Source organism: Epinephelus fuscoguttatus, linkage group LG16, assembly GCF_011397635.1.
Source record: "Epinephelus fuscoguttatus linkage group LG16, E.fuscoguttatus.final_Chr_v1".
In the NCBI taxonomy this organism is placed as follows: domain Eukaryota; kingdom Metazoa; phylum Chordata; class Actinopteri; order Perciformes; family Serranidae; genus Epinephelus; species Epinephelus fuscoguttatus.
The window spans coordinates 13,548,774-13,567,383 of record NC_064767.1 but is presented as its reverse complement, the minus strand read 5'-3'; the positions used below and the strand labels follow the sequence as shown (position 1 = coordinate 13,567,383).

At 41.8% G+C, this 18,610-nt stretch overlaps 1 protein-coding gene across 3 annotated transcripts in view; it reads right to left on the bottom strand.

Annotated features, from left to right (window-relative positions):
* Window positions 1-263: 263 nt before the first annotated feature.
* The window catches only part of arfgef3 (ARFGEF family member 3), a 71,588-nt gene continuing 53,241 nt past the window's right edge, over window positions 264-18,610 (bottom strand). For 2 of the 3 annotated variants that reach the window (XM_049600143.1, XM_049600145.1), the window contains 9 exons: window positions 14,922-15,053; window positions 14,459-14,589; window positions 11,466-11,684; window positions 10,758-10,929; window positions 10,547-10,567; window positions 10,163-10,264; window positions 9,307-9,695; window positions 8,657-9,146; window positions 264-8,521 (listed from right to left, as the gene is read on the bottom strand). In XM_049600143.1, the coding sequence (XP_049456100.1) occupies window positions 8,330-8,521; window positions 8,657-9,146; window positions 9,307-9,695; window positions 10,163-10,264; window positions 10,547-10,567; window positions 10,758-10,929; window positions 11,466-11,684; window positions 14,459-14,589; window positions 14,922-15,053 (1,848 nt within the window). In that variant the 3' untranslated portion in view covers window positions 264-8,329. The remainder of the gene's footprint in view (window positions 8,522-8,656; window positions 9,147-9,306; window positions 9,696-10,162; window positions 10,265-10,546; window positions 10,568-10,757; window positions 10,930-11,465; window positions 11,685-14,458; window positions 14,590-14,921; window positions 15,054-18,610) is intronic. The other variant, XM_049600144.1, reaches the window with a different exon arrangement.

The window sequence follows — 18,610 nt, the reverse complement described above, 5'->3', positions numbered from 1 at the left end:
TGACAAACTAACCACCTGAATGAGTGTGCACAAAGCTTTTTTCATACCAGGAAACTTCTGCACATTCATCTGCAGGAATGCTGATGGACAGATCACACATTTTTACAGTTGCGCACTGCCTCAAAGAGCCTAAAAATCCCACACAAACCATTGGCTGTCGCTTTAAACTGTGAGTTTGTTATTCAAAGGGACACAAGCAATTTGGAACATGTTTTTAATTAAATACTTCCCTTTGGCTGAGTCATCCTGACCTGTTTAACATCTTCTGTGCCACAGGTATGGTCACCACACCACACCTCACACACCGCATGCACCTTGGCTTAGGTGTGAAGAAAAGTCATTACATGTCACTGTCAGTGTTTTAATGTAAATTGCAGCAAACAGAGCTCAAGATCCAGTTTTTCTGGTTAATAAAGTTAAAACTAAAATGCAGGTTAAAAAAAAAAGAGTTGAGAACAGAAGGGAATGTGGCAATGTGGAAACATAAATCTAGTACTATGATTTCTAGGCTGACAAGTACACTTAGTTTAAGTAGAGACTTATGGACCAGTATGGCTCTGGAGTACCGTTATAAATTAAACTGTATGCATCTCTCTTCAGTAATACACATTTTATTAATGCTATTTATGTGTTTATTTACTGCATGTTTAAGTTCACTTTAAAGGGGTACATCAGTGATTTGGTATGACTTCCATAAAGCTGGTTGCCTGGTAAAACCATCCTGATGACATGAGCTCAATGTTCTGTTTTGTTCTCTGCATCAGTCTGGACTCAATGCCGCCCCAAACACTTTGAGTGGGTGGGATGACTCGCCTTGACAAACTCCTTTAGCCAATCAGCCGGGGAACATCTTCATCCACAATGGAGCCAGTTGATAAATCAAGCTTTTGCCAAATCCAGTTGGAAGAATGGCAAAAAATGTCTTTTCCTCTGAGGAACTCCACAAGTGCATACTTGCATGTTTAAAGATCTGTGATTGGCCCCAATTGGATTTTAATTTCCAGAAAGTGTTTGGGGTGGCACCAAGTCCAGACTGATACAGAGAGCGAAACAGAATATTGAGCTCACATCATCAGGATGGTCTTATCAGGCTATAAAACTGGAGGACTGAGACATACGTCAAAAACACTGGTCAAAATCAAAACACCACAGGCCGACATATCCTGACTTTCAGTCCTTGGTAAATGCCGAACTCCAAAACCACTGACTCCCACACTGCAACTTTTCTAGGAATGCACCAATTTAGTATTAGGCAAATATTCGCCTTGCTGATTACCATCAACCTATCAGCAACTACGATGGCATTTGCCCCTGGCAGAAGCTGATGTTTATCTGTTGGGTCACATCAATTTCACTCAGGCTGAAAAGCAGGGCCGTCATCTGGGAAATATAGAAAACGTGTTTAGGATGAACAGAGATCTCCTCAGGACGACTTCAGAACGAAAGGATGCGGTAAACTCACCACTGACATATCAGGGGACGCACCCTATTGTTTCTTTGATAATGCTTCACTGTGAACAAAAAATCCGTCAGCAGGAGGAGCGCTAGTTAGCGTTAGCTGTTAGCAGCTGTCGACAGAGACTGCACTGATACATTATGATGCATTCAAGCTCTCGTCGGTAAAAATGAGAATTGGGTAATACGTAAATTAGAATGCTCTCACGATGTGTTCAAATGTAATCTAAACTGCTCTGGCCTGCCTACTGTTGCTGCTTCCACTGCAAGCTACTTTGCAACCAGCCTCCATCCCAGCTCCTCCTTTTCATGTTGTCTGACTTATCAATGTCATTTCTGTTTGTCATTGACATTTGCTCTGTTCTGTTCCCAGCGGCTTTTTATGTAGGCATGCGAAAGGGCAGAGAGGTGTGCTCTCTCTGCCTTAGGCTTTCTGCATAGGCCTGAGGACAGGCAAAGGGGCCCCAGTACAGAGCCATACCGCCAAATATAACACTGCAAATGGAAATACAGTTTTGTTTGACTAAAGTGTTCCTGTTTGAAATATAGTTTTTGGAGAGAAAATTGAATAATACAGTTATGAAGAGCAAAGGCTTTTGAAGCTGATTTTGTTTAACCTTTTTCATGTAAGAGAAGGTTATATTAAGGTTGATTCATAAGTGTGTATGCTTGAATTGGTGCTCATTCAAAGGTAGTGTAACGAAGAACTGACTGACTTTAAGACAGTTATGTTTTTAAAATTAAAAATGTATTTTTCCCTTGCACAAAAGGGAGAATGAGAAACAAGAAAGTCAAAATAAACAACAACAACAACAAAAAAAACAGTGGTATTGGCCCAGAATTTCATTATTGGTGCATCCCTAAATATTTCTAATAATTTGACTGTGAAGTCAAAACAAAGATAATTTTCTGTAGTACCTCTTCTTTCTCTGGATCTATATGTTCCCGTGACGGCCTCAGACGTGTGAGCCTCTATTTTAGAAACTGTGTCAAATGTCTGGGTCACGTACTATATACTTTCTCCGTCAGTGTCAGACGACAGGACAACATAGTCAAAGCTGCTTTGCGTTCACTCCTACGCTCTCAGGCGATCAGACAGATGCTCAGCCTCCCTGCAACTATCAGACCAGTCACCCAATCACTTATCCACCTACTGAGTTCCCAAAAGCTAGTTGAGTGATTTGTGCAAAACCCGTAACTACTCTTTTACTCTTTTTTTTTTCAGTAAGTTCGTCTTTTCTAAGATACACTAGCAATCTGTCTGAGCTCTGAGCAACGCAAGTATACTAGGTCACACTGTTCAATCTGCTCAGAGCCCCAATAATCCCTCGACTGCACAATAAGACAGTAACACTCTAGATGATTTTACTGTAAATTATCAGTAGAAATGCGATTACAGCTTCCCAGCACAAAGACAGAAGAAGGACTGAATCAGAAAACAATAAGAGCTTATACTCGTGCAAAGACTTTGCTGTAAAATCTTTCTGGTGATGGAACACATGACGATGGATGGATTTGGAGCATCTCTTCGGTACTGAACTATACCCAAGTGCATCAAATCTGCTTAAGAGTGCAATGAAGTTTGTGCTTGTGTTGATCAGCATGCCACAACATACACATTCACGATGCAATCTTATCTTAATCTCTGCGCTATATACACTACGCACGTTAGCAGTAAAACTCAGATGTGGAGACAAAACCGTTATCTCATCTTTAACATGAGAAACAAACAACACACAAGAGACTAAGAGCAAGACAATCAGAGTAAAAGACCGGTTGAAAACCAGGCGAAATCAACACAAACTGTTGTTGCATGACACCGACACATTAGTCGACTGCTTTTTTTAGATGGAAATGCTGGCATGGACTTAACACCAACTAAATCCTTCCCTTCACCGCTGCTGATCACACTGACGGCCGACAACATCTGTCCACTCGCTGCTCACCCTCAAACAGCGGGGAATAAGGACAAATGGGGACGGGTCAGGGACACTGGGAGGGGCTGAGGGACAACAGAGACAGGACAGGACAGAGAGGCGAGACATACTAATGCTGTTTGTCATTTACTGGACAGTCGGAAATGACTACTTTCTGAGAGCAAAAGTGAATTAAAGATTTCGAAGTAGGAATTGGGGCAAGTTTCTTCATCCCCAGTTATTTTTAGAGAGTATCTACTTTATAGTGTGGCAGCAAGTCTGTAGGTTCAGGGGGAAAGGAAATACAAGTAAAATCATGTTGTAGTTAAATGTTTTGTCATTGCAATTGTAAAATTTGGCTCAATAGAGAAAATCAAGTAATGCTGCCCTCTAGACTAAAAACAGTCACACAGGGACATAGTGCACTTAAGAGAAATGCTAGAAAGAGACTGTTGAGTCACACTGTGACTGTCTAACAATTTCAAACTCTGCCTTGCAATGTTTTTTCCCCATAAAATAAAACTATATCTTCCCACATTGAAGAGCAGACCGGCTGAAGACAGCAGAGACAGTGTCCAGTCCTGTGGATACAGGTTGAGTCCAACTTGCACACAATAATACAAAAACTTGAATGCAACCAATTATCTGCTGCAATATGCACCAAGTAGTGAATGGGACTGAATAAAACAAAATATAGAAAACTAATAGCTACCAGTGTAGTTCGTCATAGCATCCCTGTGGCTAACAATCTTTTCCAAGTTCTATTCGGTACACATCTCTGGCATTGCTATGGCTTTAGTGGTGGTTGGACCCTACCTGTCTGATCGCAAGCATCAACAACCATAGCTAAATGATGATGGTCACTCAGTGCTCAACAGGAGTTACTGGGGTTATGATTTACGTTTTTTTTTTGTTTTTTTTTTTAAATAAACTGTATCAAGAAGAAACAGTCTCAAATACATGTGTACTTGGGGCATTTTCGTGATTGACAGATGCTTCAGTCTGTTACAGTCAGTCATGGTGATTGCTACATTGCCCACATTAAGATTTTAAGGCTCTTATAACGACAGCGGTGAGGTGTAAACTGAAACTCTCGCCTCAGAAGGTCTCTCCAGGAACCTGTGGCTGATGTCAGAGATGCTACAGTGTGTACACTATGTGACGTCCTATCCTCTGCCATCAAGTAGACACACTTTGTCATCATGCTGGCCTCAACTGGCCCACATCTTTTCACTATCTCCCTACAGGTTTATAATGGTATAAGTGCTCTGGTGATATTTCCAGAATCAGGTTGTTTTTAGGGGCCACTTGGGTGGCTTCGGAGCTTCATTCACAAAAAGAAAGCCAGCAATAAATAAGACAGTAAGCAGCAGAGGAAGTGAGGAAGCTGTTGAGGAGAGAGCAATGAGTGCAGATGAAGAGACAAACTCACAGAAGTTGATAAACTGGGTGAAAAAAAGAAAAGCAAATCTTCTTAGGAGCTTCAGATGCCCCTCCCCCCCTCCCTCCCCGACCTGCCTGCACGCCTGCCCTCAATATGGTCCAGGCTGCTGAAGCTAGCAACACTCTCAACACGCTCCTCTTTCATTCATTCAGTAATAATCTGTCCTAAAATGCACAGTAGCATGAATGGAGGTCAGTACAGACTCAGCTCTTTGGCTGAGTTGTGTCATGTGATGTTTGATGAGGTTTTTTTTTTTTTTTTTTTTACATTTTCTGCACTTGTTTGTTTTCTGTGGTCCAAGCATACACAATAACATTACTGTGATCCAGGTGAGAGCAGTGACGTTATTCTTTGGAGACGGCAAATATCTGCACTCCTATTGGTAGCTGACAGTTAAAGATTGATTGTCTCAGTGTTGACTGAGTAAGAAAAGGACAGAATGGACAACTTACTGATGACTTTGCTATTACTACTGCTACTCGGGTTGAAAATGTGATGTTTACTCTGAGGGTGGTGCTACAGGAAGTTGCCATTGAAATCAAAGTGGTTCATCCTCTGTGGAGCAAGACCGTGCACAGTAAATGTCGGAGATCTGCTTGTCTTAAATAAGCCAAACCAGCAGTATTTGTTAACTCATTAATTGTCTCTGTCTCATTGTACATTGAATATATTTGTGTTCTGGACTACTGGTCGAACAAAAGAAGACATCTATAGACATGGTTTGGGGCTTTGAGAAATTTAAATGGGCATTCTTACTTTTGATTTTGACCAAAAGAAGAGAAACTGTTTAAACTGTTAACTGTGTGTTACTTGTGTGTAACCCTGTATTTGGCCGTCTTTTGACTGTCTTACAAATGAAGGAGGATATTAAGTGACTGAGGACGGCATATGGATTATGATGTTGTGAACACATGATGCATTTCTTGAGGTTTACTGAGTTTTAAGTGCTTCAACTTAACGCGCCGGTCTTAAGAACAGTGACATTATTACAGTAGTTGCTAGACGTGGCTTTGATGTAAAACCTTGTGAATACTAACACACCTAAAGCCAGACACATATCTAACACCAGCAGCCTTGCTCATGTCAGTTAGTTAGTATAAGCACATATTGCATCAACAGGTGAAATATGAACTCAAAAAACAGAAAATGCTCAATATGACACATTAAATATTTGAAACAATAAATGATATAAATACACATAAACAGCAAAAATAAAATGTAATATAGCACTGGCATTCAACATTAAAATACATATTCTGTATGTGATATGTGGTTGAAATGAATACTTGATTGTTCCACTCTGGTTAAGACTCATTCTAGGAGGTTTAATATTTAGTTGAAGGTGAATGAGTGCACGGTATTCAAAGCTGGATATAGGAAATGCATGGCAGCAGCAAACAAACATACAAACAGACTGACTGTGAAACATGTCGCCAGCAGATGTAATGGCAGCACATTCTCTGATTATGAGAAAATAAACTAAAAAAATACATAAAATAACATTTTAAAGGCAGGCTATATTATGCAGGATTTTCCTAGAACACAATGTATGGACTCATACAAAAATCTCTCAATCATCACTACCAGTATGACCTACTGAGTTTGTGGTGATGTATTTATTTAAGAGACCCTGCCCTCTGCCTGTATGGAGGTTGAGACTTTACAAAAAGGTAGTAACCAAACTGTAAGCAGCATGCATCCAAGAGGAAGCTACAAAAATTGCAGACACAGCGCAGAAAAACACAAATATAGCAAACTAAAATGACTCTGCTGGTTGGCTTTTACTTTCACTGGCAATACTGTTTACAATCAGTAACCGGCAATTCCTGCATAGTAAACCTTTAAGTTTGCATTTTCAACTTTAAACACGTCGACCTCGTTTCAGCTGGTTTATGCTAGTGATCTGTCACTGTGGTGTTCATACACAACATTTCTCATAGATGAGCTGAGGCAAGACTGAGACATAGTATACGTCCCCCTATATGTGCTCAGCTAAGAAAGTGACTTGGTAGGTCACCCACAGTATTCACCATTATTCTCATAACCAGTAGTAACAATGGCCCCATGTTGTCAGAAGAAAATCCTTAGAGGTACCCCGTAGAGGTTTTGACCACTAGTGGTGGTATTGAGCGATGTTTTCAATGAGAGAGTCTCTGTTTTGTTTGAATGTCATGCTCGAGTAGCACTTGTACGTATGCACACATGCACAAAGGTGACATAATACACATTCCTGCTGACTGCAGAAGGCAGCGATGCAATTGTTTAGTGTATGGAAGCCGTAAAGCATGCAGATGTTTAACAGCTGAAACATCAAACTGAAGGATCTCATTTCATGTTACTGAACTCATGAACCATTGTTGACAGTAGTGTGATAAGAAACTTCATAATGCTCTGAGTGTAAACATAGTGGTTTCTTTACGAGAAGACTCCCTTTAGTAAGTGCCGATGCGGTCAAAGGAAAAGTATGCAAGTGAACTACAATAAGCATCATTTATGTGCACATTTATGTTTGCATCCACTGAAGGATGAAGCAATAATTCACTGTCATTATTTATCACTGTAGTGGATGCTTAATGTGACGATAATACAATACTGCAACAAAATAGTGAGCAATTCTGCAAATCAGTTAAAACTGATAAGCAAATCATATCTAAAATCTTTGACACAGTGTGTGTGTGTGTGTGTGTGTAAATGAACAACTTAAACTAGAGGCAGCACTGGCACATTCACTTTTCAGAATAATGTCCGTTAAACACAAAGAATCCTTCATTAACCAGTTAAATCCGTCATTCTTCTTACTGCATCTTTAATCGGCCAATCAAATCCCGAGCTGTATGCGACATTCAGAGCATATCTATGATTCAGAATCTTGGGCGGGATTGTTTCTACACAGTTCTCAACATGGAGGTGGTGTAGCAGGTGGCTAGCAGCAAACGGTGCTAACTCCATAAACAGGTGGGAGCCAGAAGGCTGGCGCTAAGCTACTGTGACAACGTCCTTATATCAGTGTCGCACGAGTACGGTGCAGAGCGGCAGCGATTAGCTAGCCAGTGGGACTCACATGCACTAACATGCAGTCACGGCCGGACCGTCTACCACAGCAGCAAACAGAGAAGCTTGGGTGACTTCATTCTCTGGTCAGGACGCTATTACTCAGCTGTATCTGTGCATGACAAATACTGGTTTGCTGCTTTATTAATGTTCTGAATGTCACATACAGCTCCTTTAATGTCAATTATGTTCCCCAATGCTTATTAAAAGTGCGTATACAAATATATGTTGACATCAGTTTTCTCATCAATAAGTCGAGCTCATTCCATGTGACATAATGATGTCACAGTGTGCCTTTGCATCGTAGTGTCAGCCAATCTACCCTTTATGAATCTCCCGCACAGCGGCGCCGTCACACGATGAAATCAACCCAATCTAAACAACCTTTCACCTGTTTACGTCCTTCACTGACTGACAGACTGCGCTCCTTGTCCGGCGCTATCACATTTCTTCGCTTGCAATGTCACACGATGATGTCATAGAGTCTGCCGACGCGGCCCAGCCACTCGCGCAGCGCCTGGCGGACCCGGGCGTCGGTCACGTGGCAGGAGAGCTGGCTGAGGCAGGGGTAGAGTGCCGGCTGGAGGGCCAGGAACGAGGAATCTGACAGGAGGAGGACCTGATTGAGGAGAGTCAGGACCATGTTGGTCCATGCCTGCGAGGGGAGAGAAACTATTTCAATAACTAAGCTGGAAACACAAGGTTATGTTTACACACATACACATTTGCATGACTGCACAAACGAACTTGATTGAATTTGTTGTGTATTCTAACTCCCTGCTCACTGTACCTGTATCTGAGCCTCAGAGTCCCTCAGCGAGATGCTGTGGGAGCTGATGGTGGATCCTGACCGTGGTCTCTTCTCCTGCCTCAGAATCTCTGGTCCCGCACTGACAGAGTGCCTCAAGGGGGGACACTGCTGGTCCACCAGATGCTGAGGCCTCTGCGGGGGCCTTTGTGGCTCCACGGGGCCCCTCCTCTCCTCCATGCCTCCTCCTCCTCCTGCTGCCGTCGCCCGGCCCTGCTCCTTCATGAACAGGTTGACGTGGCTCTGCTGCTGCTGCTGCTGCTGCTGTTTCCTGCGTTTGTACTCCATCATCAGCTTGCTGATGGTTTTGTCCGTGGCGATCGTGTACAGTTTGTTCCCGGCACTTTCCCACCATTCCTTTCTCCTTCCCGGTCCAGCGCTGACAGAAGCTCCTCCGACTGAGCTTGCTGTGAGGCTGGAGTCCCTCCTCTCGCCACCGGTGCGAAAGTGGTGGGGCAGACTGCCTGTGCAGCTGTGAAGAGAGAAGAAATGGTGACTTTAATTTGATAGAATGAGTTATCTAGCACTGATATGAGGGTGGAGACAGCACCTCGGGTACGTCAGAAGGATGTGGGATGTATCTTGTGTAGAATGTGTGCAACATTTCACATTGACATGTTTTCAAGTCAAACCTGAATCCTGGGCTGGGTGTGGGTGTGTCTCCTGGCGATGCTGCGCTGTCCGCGGCCTGACACCTGTACCCGCCTTCCTCTGATGGCGTCCCCCTCGCCGACAGCCCGCCTGCTGACGTCGGGGTGGACGTCTCCGACTGGAAGAGAGGCAGGAAAAAGACGTGATCTCCTCCTGGTCCTCCCCCTATTCCTCTCAGCAGCGCCGTCTCCTCCAGAGTGCTCTCCAGGTCGCGGTGCATTTGAATGTAGCTGTTGCACAGATCCATGCACAGCTTGTACAGGCGTTTGACCAGCCAGGCCCAGTCTGCGCTGCTCAGCGGCTGCACGCTGAGAGACGGGATCGGAGCTCGCCAGTGATGACGTTTATCCCGTCCGCGAGGGGGACTGACCTGACGGAGGAAACACAGGGTAAGGTGAATAATTTGTTATCTCAACAACATGAGTGATTCATCTCCCTCGTTACATTAGAAGGTTGAAGAGTTCAGGAAACCCTCTGAGGACTGTCCTAGATAAACTGATACAAACTAAAGGGGAAATTACTCACGGAAAAGAGAGCAGCAGGAAGACTAATCCAGGCAAATCTTTTGTGTTGTTGTTTTTTTGTTTGTTTCAGTGGTCACCTGTCAATCACTGTGACCTCTAAGTGCACCTGCTCTCTTTTCTTTTTTTTGTGGCTGTCACTGCTCATACTTATTAAACAGTTCTTCTGTTTTTCATTTCAAATCAAAGTTCATGTTTCTATCTTTCTTTCAAACTGAGAATAAGTTCAATCATCACTGTAAAAACTTCATTATTCTTTGTTACGAGTGATTACTACAAAACAGAAGGTGTGTGTATGTTCCTGTGTGTGCATTACCTGTGCTGTCTCTTCAAAGATGTCTTCATCCTCTGAAGAAGCAGAGCCAGGGTGAGAAGAGTCAGAGCTCCCCTCCTCTTCCTCGTACAGCATCCTCTTCACCTAAATATAATGAAAGGTTCAAATGTGAAACAGAGTTTTGATTGCTAATGATTTGTTAGTAGCTGCACCTACAAAGTGGCAGCTGTGTCGCTACTCAACATGATTACCATGTTTTATAGGTGGTTGCTAAAATGTTAAGATATGACTGCTACGTCCTCAGCAGATGGATGCCATCACATTGCTACGGTGTGCACATTAGATTAAAAAATGTAATCAAATAAATGAATGAATGAGTTTTAATGTATTATTTTAGTAATGCAATTGTTTCAAACATAAAAATACCTGGTATGAACTTCGTGACACCTATCAAAAACACAAAGGTAGAACTGAAAATACATTTTAAATCTGGTGCTAGACATCAAATCAGGCACTCATCTCTAACCCTTTCACTCAAATCCATTGTTAATATAAAGAATGTTTAGTGTAGCTTTTAATTAAAACTTGGACTTCAACATTGAATAAAACAAACTTAAGAGTTTTGATTGGTTTCTACCTGCTGTGCAGTCATGCTGTCAGCTTGGCTCAGCGTGGCACACAGCAGGGCCTGGAAGTACAGATTGAAGCTCATGGCAGACTGACGGTAAAGATTAGCCGCTCCACAAACACCCGACACCTTCATCAGCAGGTACTTCAGACCTGGCCGAGTGTCAAAGTCCCGTGCCGTCCTGCAGAAGAAAATAACAGGAGATTAAGCAACTGTGTGTAAAGATAATGACTTAAGCTGTTCTTTTATCTCAGACATGTGTTAGGCTGATCTGTCAATCAGCTGATATTAGGGAAGCATGATCATCCTGTCAAAAGCGACAGGATGGTTACGCCTCCCTAAACTTCCGCCTTCCTCAGAAGTGTCACTTGGTGGTGGTTGTGACGAGTCTTTATCAGCTGATCTGTCAATCAGCTGATATTAGGGAGGCGTGATCATCCTGTCAAAAGTGACAGGATGAGGAAGGCGGAAGTTTCCGCCAAACATGTCAAGGTATGTAACATCCTAACACATGTCTGAGATAAAAGAACAACTAACCTCATTATCAGAAACTGAAGACATAATGAACACCATTGAACTGTGTGTAAAGATGATTAACATTAGTCCAGTTAATTTTATTATCCGACTCTCTTAGTTTGTATTCCTGAAACTAGCAGGATTACAGATCCATATGACACTGTCATCTGCATATATGCCTGACTTTATTGTTGCAGTGACCTGTAGGAATCCAGCAGCAGATCCAGAATTATGGCTAAATTAGTCATGGAGATGTAGCGCAGGAAGCCTGCTGTGGCCCGGCTGGGGTCAGAGGTCACAGGTGTGACCCTTTCGTTTCCTTCGGGCTGCTTGACGAACTCCTCCAGCAGGATGTCATAGAGGTTCTGGAGCAGGACCTGGTGGGACAGCAAGCTCACCACGATGGTCCGGAACGGGATCCTGAAGGATTTAAAATAACCAGGACGCCGGTCAAATCACATTTATTAAGTTTTTATTTTATAAATAAGGACAATCTCTTTGCTCAACTAAGACATAAACAATGTTCTACTGAAACTAGGCTGTGATAAACCAGTGTAATAGCTACTGTTCAATGATTTAGTGCATACTGAATTTCTAGAGGGGCTAACAACTTTCAAATAGTCAAAAACAAAAAGGCTTTAATGAAGAATGAGCTTTCATGAATTTCTTTTGGACCAATGAGGACTCTCTGATTTGTATTAGATAAGAGACAGACTAGCAGCTATAAAATCATCAGTGTGTTTGTGGGAGAAGACTTTATTTCCCTTGACTTTATATAAGAGGAACTCAGATTTACAGCTATACTTGTTACAAACTGTTTGGCATGATAGGGTAAGCATTACATACTGACACACCAAGGGATCAACAAACTTACACACATGACAGCAGGGATCACATGTCATGCACGGGACAAGGAGCTACATGTGGCACACGCAGCATATGAGTAATGTGTTGCATGGTACACCATGCAGGGATGATATGTGGACAGAGCTGCACAATGTATCATACTGTACGACTACACTAATGCGAAATTCCATGTTAAACCTATAACAAAAGGCTGTGTTGTCAAAACACAGGATGCACATTGAAAATATAATTTCATAATTACCATTATCTGTTAAATTAAACATGATTTTAAACTCGTTTTTATATAATTACACAGAAAATCCGACCTCATGTTCAGGATTTATCTCATGGCACCAATATCCAACACACACTCCACATTGTGCAGCTCTACACGTTGTTACGTTAGTTTGACTGTGGAGATCACACAGACCCAAGCAGGGCCTGACTGTATGTTGACATTTTTCACACTGTTAAAACTGACAACGTCACAGAAAACAGCCTTACCCAATTTTCCTGTAACCACAGCAGCAAAAACAAACAAACAACAAAAAAGGCAAAGACAGTTAGTGGAGGTTAGATTTAAGTTAATCTGGCAGCATTCCTGTCAAAGAAAACAACACAGTTCTGTACTCCATGCAATATTTCTAGTAAAAAAAAACCCACAAGTCTCCAAAACAGCTGTTAGCTAATGAGCTGGACACATTGGACGAGGAAGACAAGACAAAATGTGCTTTCATGCTGCGTGTTGGAAAAACACAGTGCAACAGTAGCTGCGTTTCATCACGTTGTGGCCGACTGCTTGTCTTGGTTACACAGGTACACAAAAGGCAAAACAGAACATGTATTGGGTGGTCGGAAAAATCGATACAACATAGTATTGTGATAATTTGCATGGCAATATTGTATTGATACACAGATGTGAGGTATCAATATTTATTATATTAATTATTGACATTGCAAATACAAATTAAACTTTTGATAGCTAACTCAAAAAATAAAAACATTTGCTTTTACAGTCAACTAAATATATTTTGCTGCAATAAAAATGATTAAAGTAAGATGAACAGAGTGAAAACTGATGTTAACAAAGTTTCTCCTGAATTTATATTTGACCAAAGGTAATACATCGCAATATATTGTAATATATGTTACCACAATACTATATATAATACTATAATAATATCAGGGGCCGTCTGTTGAGTCCCACCCCAATGCAAATATTTAAAAATTTGTTTTTGAAACATATTAAAATACATTTGACTTTCCGTGTGTCATCAGCACAATGCATGATCTCTTCACATCCTAACTTACAATTAAAAGTCTTTATTATTATTGCATTATTTCTCCTCACCTTAGCCCATTGGCCCCCTCTGTCAAATATCATGTTAAAAATCTGGGAGTCATATTTCTGAATTGAAGTTTGACAAGTTTCACGCAGTTGCGCGCAATCTCCAAACTCAGATCAATTCTGTGAATTTCTGACATGGAGAAGGTTATCTACGTCTTCATTTCCTCCCGCCTCGACTACTGCAACTCATTATATTTTGGTTTTACTCAGTCTTGTTTATCCAGTCTTCAACTAGTCCATAATGAAGCAGCAAGAGTTTTAACAAGGTCGAAAAAGAGGGGGCACATTACCTCCATTCTTGCCTCCCTCTACTGGCTGCCTGTTAGCTACAGGATATACTTTAAGATTAAGATGTTTGTCTACGAAGTATTAAACAGCCTCGCCCCCTCTTACATCATAGAGCACCTCTCCCTGTATCACACTGTGTGAGAACTGAGATCATCTGACCAAAGACTACGGTCCATCCTGAGACAAGGACTAAGTGTTATGAGGACAGGGCTTTCTCTGTCGCTGCCCCAAAACTCTCTTTCTTCCAACATCCAATTCTCCCCCACCACTAACACTGAAACTTGTTATCATTTTATCACTCAGATTTTTGTGTTTCTCTCCTTCCTCCTTATCTTATCTTATCTTATCTTATCTTATCTTATCTTATCTTATCACGATAAGAATGATTCAATAAGTCACAAATACAGCAGGAGTTCAAAAAGGACAGAAGAGCTTTGGGGTACTGTGTGTTTTTGAACTCACAAGCACTGACAGTGTTCACTGTTTGTGACTTGAAATCCTCACTAAAAGGAAAACCAATGAGCCCAGTGACAAAATACCAACATGAATCCTATTGGTTAGAGTTTGGGTAGACTGTATTTTGGGGTTAGGAGCAGAGGAATGTAGTTTTAGTTTGGGTGCGAGGTTAGAAAATGAAACTCTGTTGGTTAATTATCATCACATGTGGAGGGAAACATGCTTCAGTGTGTGTGTTCGTGTGAGTGTTGTCTACCTCTTCTGAGTGTGTCCGTTGGATTGTTGGTCAGACGGCAGCTCGATGATGAGAACGCAGGACTGAGCGTGCTCAAAGCCCTCCTTGTTGTTGGGCGTCTTTGGAGAGCACTGGGTGTCCAACATAAAGACCTGGGACACAAAAAGGACATTAAGATAAGGCACTCGATTGTTAAAAATGTGAACAGATTAAAAAGCAAACGGGATGTTTGACCTTATTACTGTTAATTCCTGAACTCTCAGGCTCATTTGTTTCCTGAGAGTTTATTTCTTGTCCCACCGTTGTTTAAGGGAAACAATAAAGATTGGTATCTACCTTTATGGTTAAAACACTCAAGAGTGAAGCAGCAACGAACATGCAAATACAAAAATGGACTTGAACATAGCTGGACCTCTTCACTGTCCCAACAGCACATGAAAGACACTTGTCGGGGTTATCACACAGTATTAAAGTCATTACTGACCTGCTGAGCCATTGCCTTGATCCTCCAATACTCGGCCTCGGCTGAAGGAGAGTGAGACGGAGCTGCCACCTTCACCTCACAGGCATCCCCAGAGAAACTGTCCGAACCGCTATGAAAACATGCGAGGAGGTTCTACAGAGAGACACAGAGCAAGAGAGAAAGACATCAACAGGCAGTTCCTCCTGCATCTGTTGCTGGATGTTGATGAGTCTCACTCAAACATACTTGACTTGAATACACTATGGAAAAGAACAGTCCCAATACCTGCAGTACGCAGGAACTTTTATGCATGATGCAAACCCCCGTTTTCGTAATACATATAGCCTACACAGGGTTTTCTCTGCCTATCTAAGACAAAGGCAGGCCACCTGGGTGATTTTGGCCGCCGCCTTGGTTAAAGTGTGTGTGCATGGGGGGGCGTTCAGATGTAGCCTCTTTTGCACGCACAAACCCATTACTTTCATCCGGCGCACAGCTCCACGGACCAGCTTCTCCCTCCGGTGTTGTGTCAGATCCTGGTTCCTCCTCGGGCTGTGTCTCTCCTAGTTTTTCCTACGGAGCTCTACCCCATTTGAAAGGCGAAGGAAGCCCGTATGTGGAAAGACGTCGCCTCTGAGATGTAGAATGTGTATTATAGAAGAGAAACACACATTTCGGGACCGCTGACTTGTATCATCAGAACAGACATGTCCTGTGATTTTCAGCCTCCTTTCATATTTAATAGAGGGGGGACAATACCTGACAGTAATATTCTCAGCTGTCAGGATGTGCCTGCTGTAAAGGGTAAATATAATCATAGAAGGCTGTCTGTTTTGATGATACAAGCCAGCAGTGTAAAACTCAAGCATGTGGGGGCCTCCTTTCATATTTAATAGAGGGGGGACAGTATCTAAAAGTACAGTTGTCAAGATGCCCCCCGCCACAGGCCTTTGCACCTTGGTCTCAAAAAAACTCAGGGAAAACCCTGCTACATAACATTTTTCTACACAGTCTCAGGTAAAAAGGTGAAAGCTGGTGAATCCATCACTAAACTACATGCGTCACAAGCAGATGGAACCCCCCCCCGATAAACCCAAAGTATTACTCAGTTTAATACAGTATATACATTATATCTGATGTGACCTCAATGCAGTGCTTAAAAAAATTCAGCTTTTCTATAAGCCCAGTCAGAGGTCGCATGTTGACGTGTGTGAAAGCATAAGCTACATGTTAAGGATTGACGTCTGCATGCCATAGGGTAAGCTTTATGGTAAGGGCTGCCAGTGGCCTACAAACATTCTTCTTCTTCTTCTTTTTTATTTTACACCCAGGTATTTAAAACAAAATCCCTTAGCATATTTAATACAGTTGTCCATATATTGCATATCAACATATTTTTATTCATGCATTTCCTCTGACAATTCTAGATTTTCTTGAGAGAGTAACTGTGATATGTTGGTAACTGGACACAAAGAAATGAAAAAGATACAAAGACTGTTTTTCTTAGTATAAAAAATGCACATATAGGGCAGAGCAGGGATTTGAATTATGGCGGTTTCCCCCGAATAATGATTTAAAAAAAACAAACCAAAACAAAAACTTTGCATTTAAAATATTTTATCAACTTGTGACGGAGCAAAATACTGGAGGGACACCCACATGGATCATGAAAAATACCACATTTCGACATTTTAAAAACCCATTTAAATGTATCTTCTTCTTAATTATGAATCATGCATACATTTAAATAATTCAGTAAAATAAATCTCCCATAACTCTGTATCCATGTGACGACGCACTGACCCTGAAGTTCAGAAAATTTAAGTTAAATCAAACACAAATAACTCAAGAGCATCATCAAAAAGCAGTAAGAAACGTAACCTAACTGCTTCCATATGTCCCATTTTACAATTAGACATGTAATGTCATGTATCTACACACATGTAACGCATGAAAAACTGCCCAACAAACCACTCAAAGTTACAGCTCAATTTATAATTACAGCTTTAAAGCATATGACATGCCACTGGAGGACCAAGGCTCTTATATAAACGGCCATAAGATCTAAATAAATATGATGTGCCACATAAAACAAAACCATTATCCCCAACACGCAACACAGTCACAAAAGCTGTTACATAAATAAAATGACTGCATGTCCATCAATGTGGCTAAGAGCATGCTAAGCTATAGATTTTATATATTAAACTGAGAGTTTTAAGCCTGCAAACTCCCAATGCACTGTAGAGATAAACTCAAGAGTTTTTCTAATAACCTGTGGCGCAGTTTCTCGTCTGTACGATAAAATCCACCACAAACTGCTTCAGTAAGAAGAAAGAATCAAAAAAGGACCAAACATTTCTTCTTTTTTTTTTTTTTACTTCAAACACTTTGCTACAGCACTAAGAACATAAACCAGCAAATTTATAGACAACTCAATTGGTCTGTTTCAGTCCTCAAAATCAAATCTTCTGGAAATGAGCAAAGAAAATCTGTCAGTGGTGGTAAGATCATCATCATCATCATCATCATCATCTCTCTCACTGAAACACACACACACACACACACACACACACACAAACACAAAGATGTGGCTCTAAGCTGTAAAGCTGCTTATCTGCAGTCAGCTGCCACAGAACTGCAGGAACACACCACAGCCACCAAAAAAATGCCTGCCGATGTCACCTCTACTGAACATGAACACACACACACACACACACACACACACACACACAGCTGAAATGGAACAGCAGGGGTTGGATTCCAGCTCAGGGTGTACTCTCTAAATCTGTGATCTCCCACAGGACTAAAACGCAGCAGGTAGCACCATTAACAAATTAACACGGTCTCCTGTTTTCCCGTAAAGCTGGGCCGGCTGTAAAATTGTCCCAGACAGTATAACTCAGCAAGTTTTTAACCCAACAGCTAAACTTTACACACACACAAACCCAATACTGAATCTTTCTGAGCAATACTGAGATGTATGCAGTACAGAGTAGCGCCGTAACCATACTGGAATTTCTAACTTTGATACGGTACCATGGGGAAAATTTGACACTGAGAGTATATGAGGTAACTTTTTCATTGAAAGATAAACAAGGTTGTAACATGACAATGACAGCTGAATGACTGTAGTAAACACGTATAATAAGAGGGCACAACAAGAGGCAGCTGGTACTGGAGTATTGATACTGCAGAAAATGAGTATTAAAACTGTTTAAAATATTCAAAATTGATAAGTATGAATAAACCAACAGTTGTTCAGTCATTGTTAAGTGTTGGCTCCATTCCATTCCATTTTTGTCTGCTTTTTCTGAGCTGGGTCATGGGGCAAAGCACCTTAGACATCCCTCTCCCCAGTGGCGCTTTCCAGCTCCTCCTGGGGGACCCAAAGGCGTTCCCAGGTCAGACAAGATATGTAATCCCTCCATCATGTTCTGGTTCTACCCCAGGGCCTCCTACCAGTGGGCCGTGCCAGAACACCTCTAACGGGAGGAGCACAGGAGGCATCCTGATCTAATGCCTGAACCACTCAAGGAGCAGCAGCTCTACCACAAGCTCCCTCAGGATGTCAGTGCTCTTCATCCTATCTCTAAGGCTGAGCCCAGACACCCCACACACAAAACTCATTTATGCCGCTTGTATCCGCAGTCTCATTCTGAGTGAGTAATGGATCCAGGTATACAACGTATTTAAGTAGTTGGTTTGGT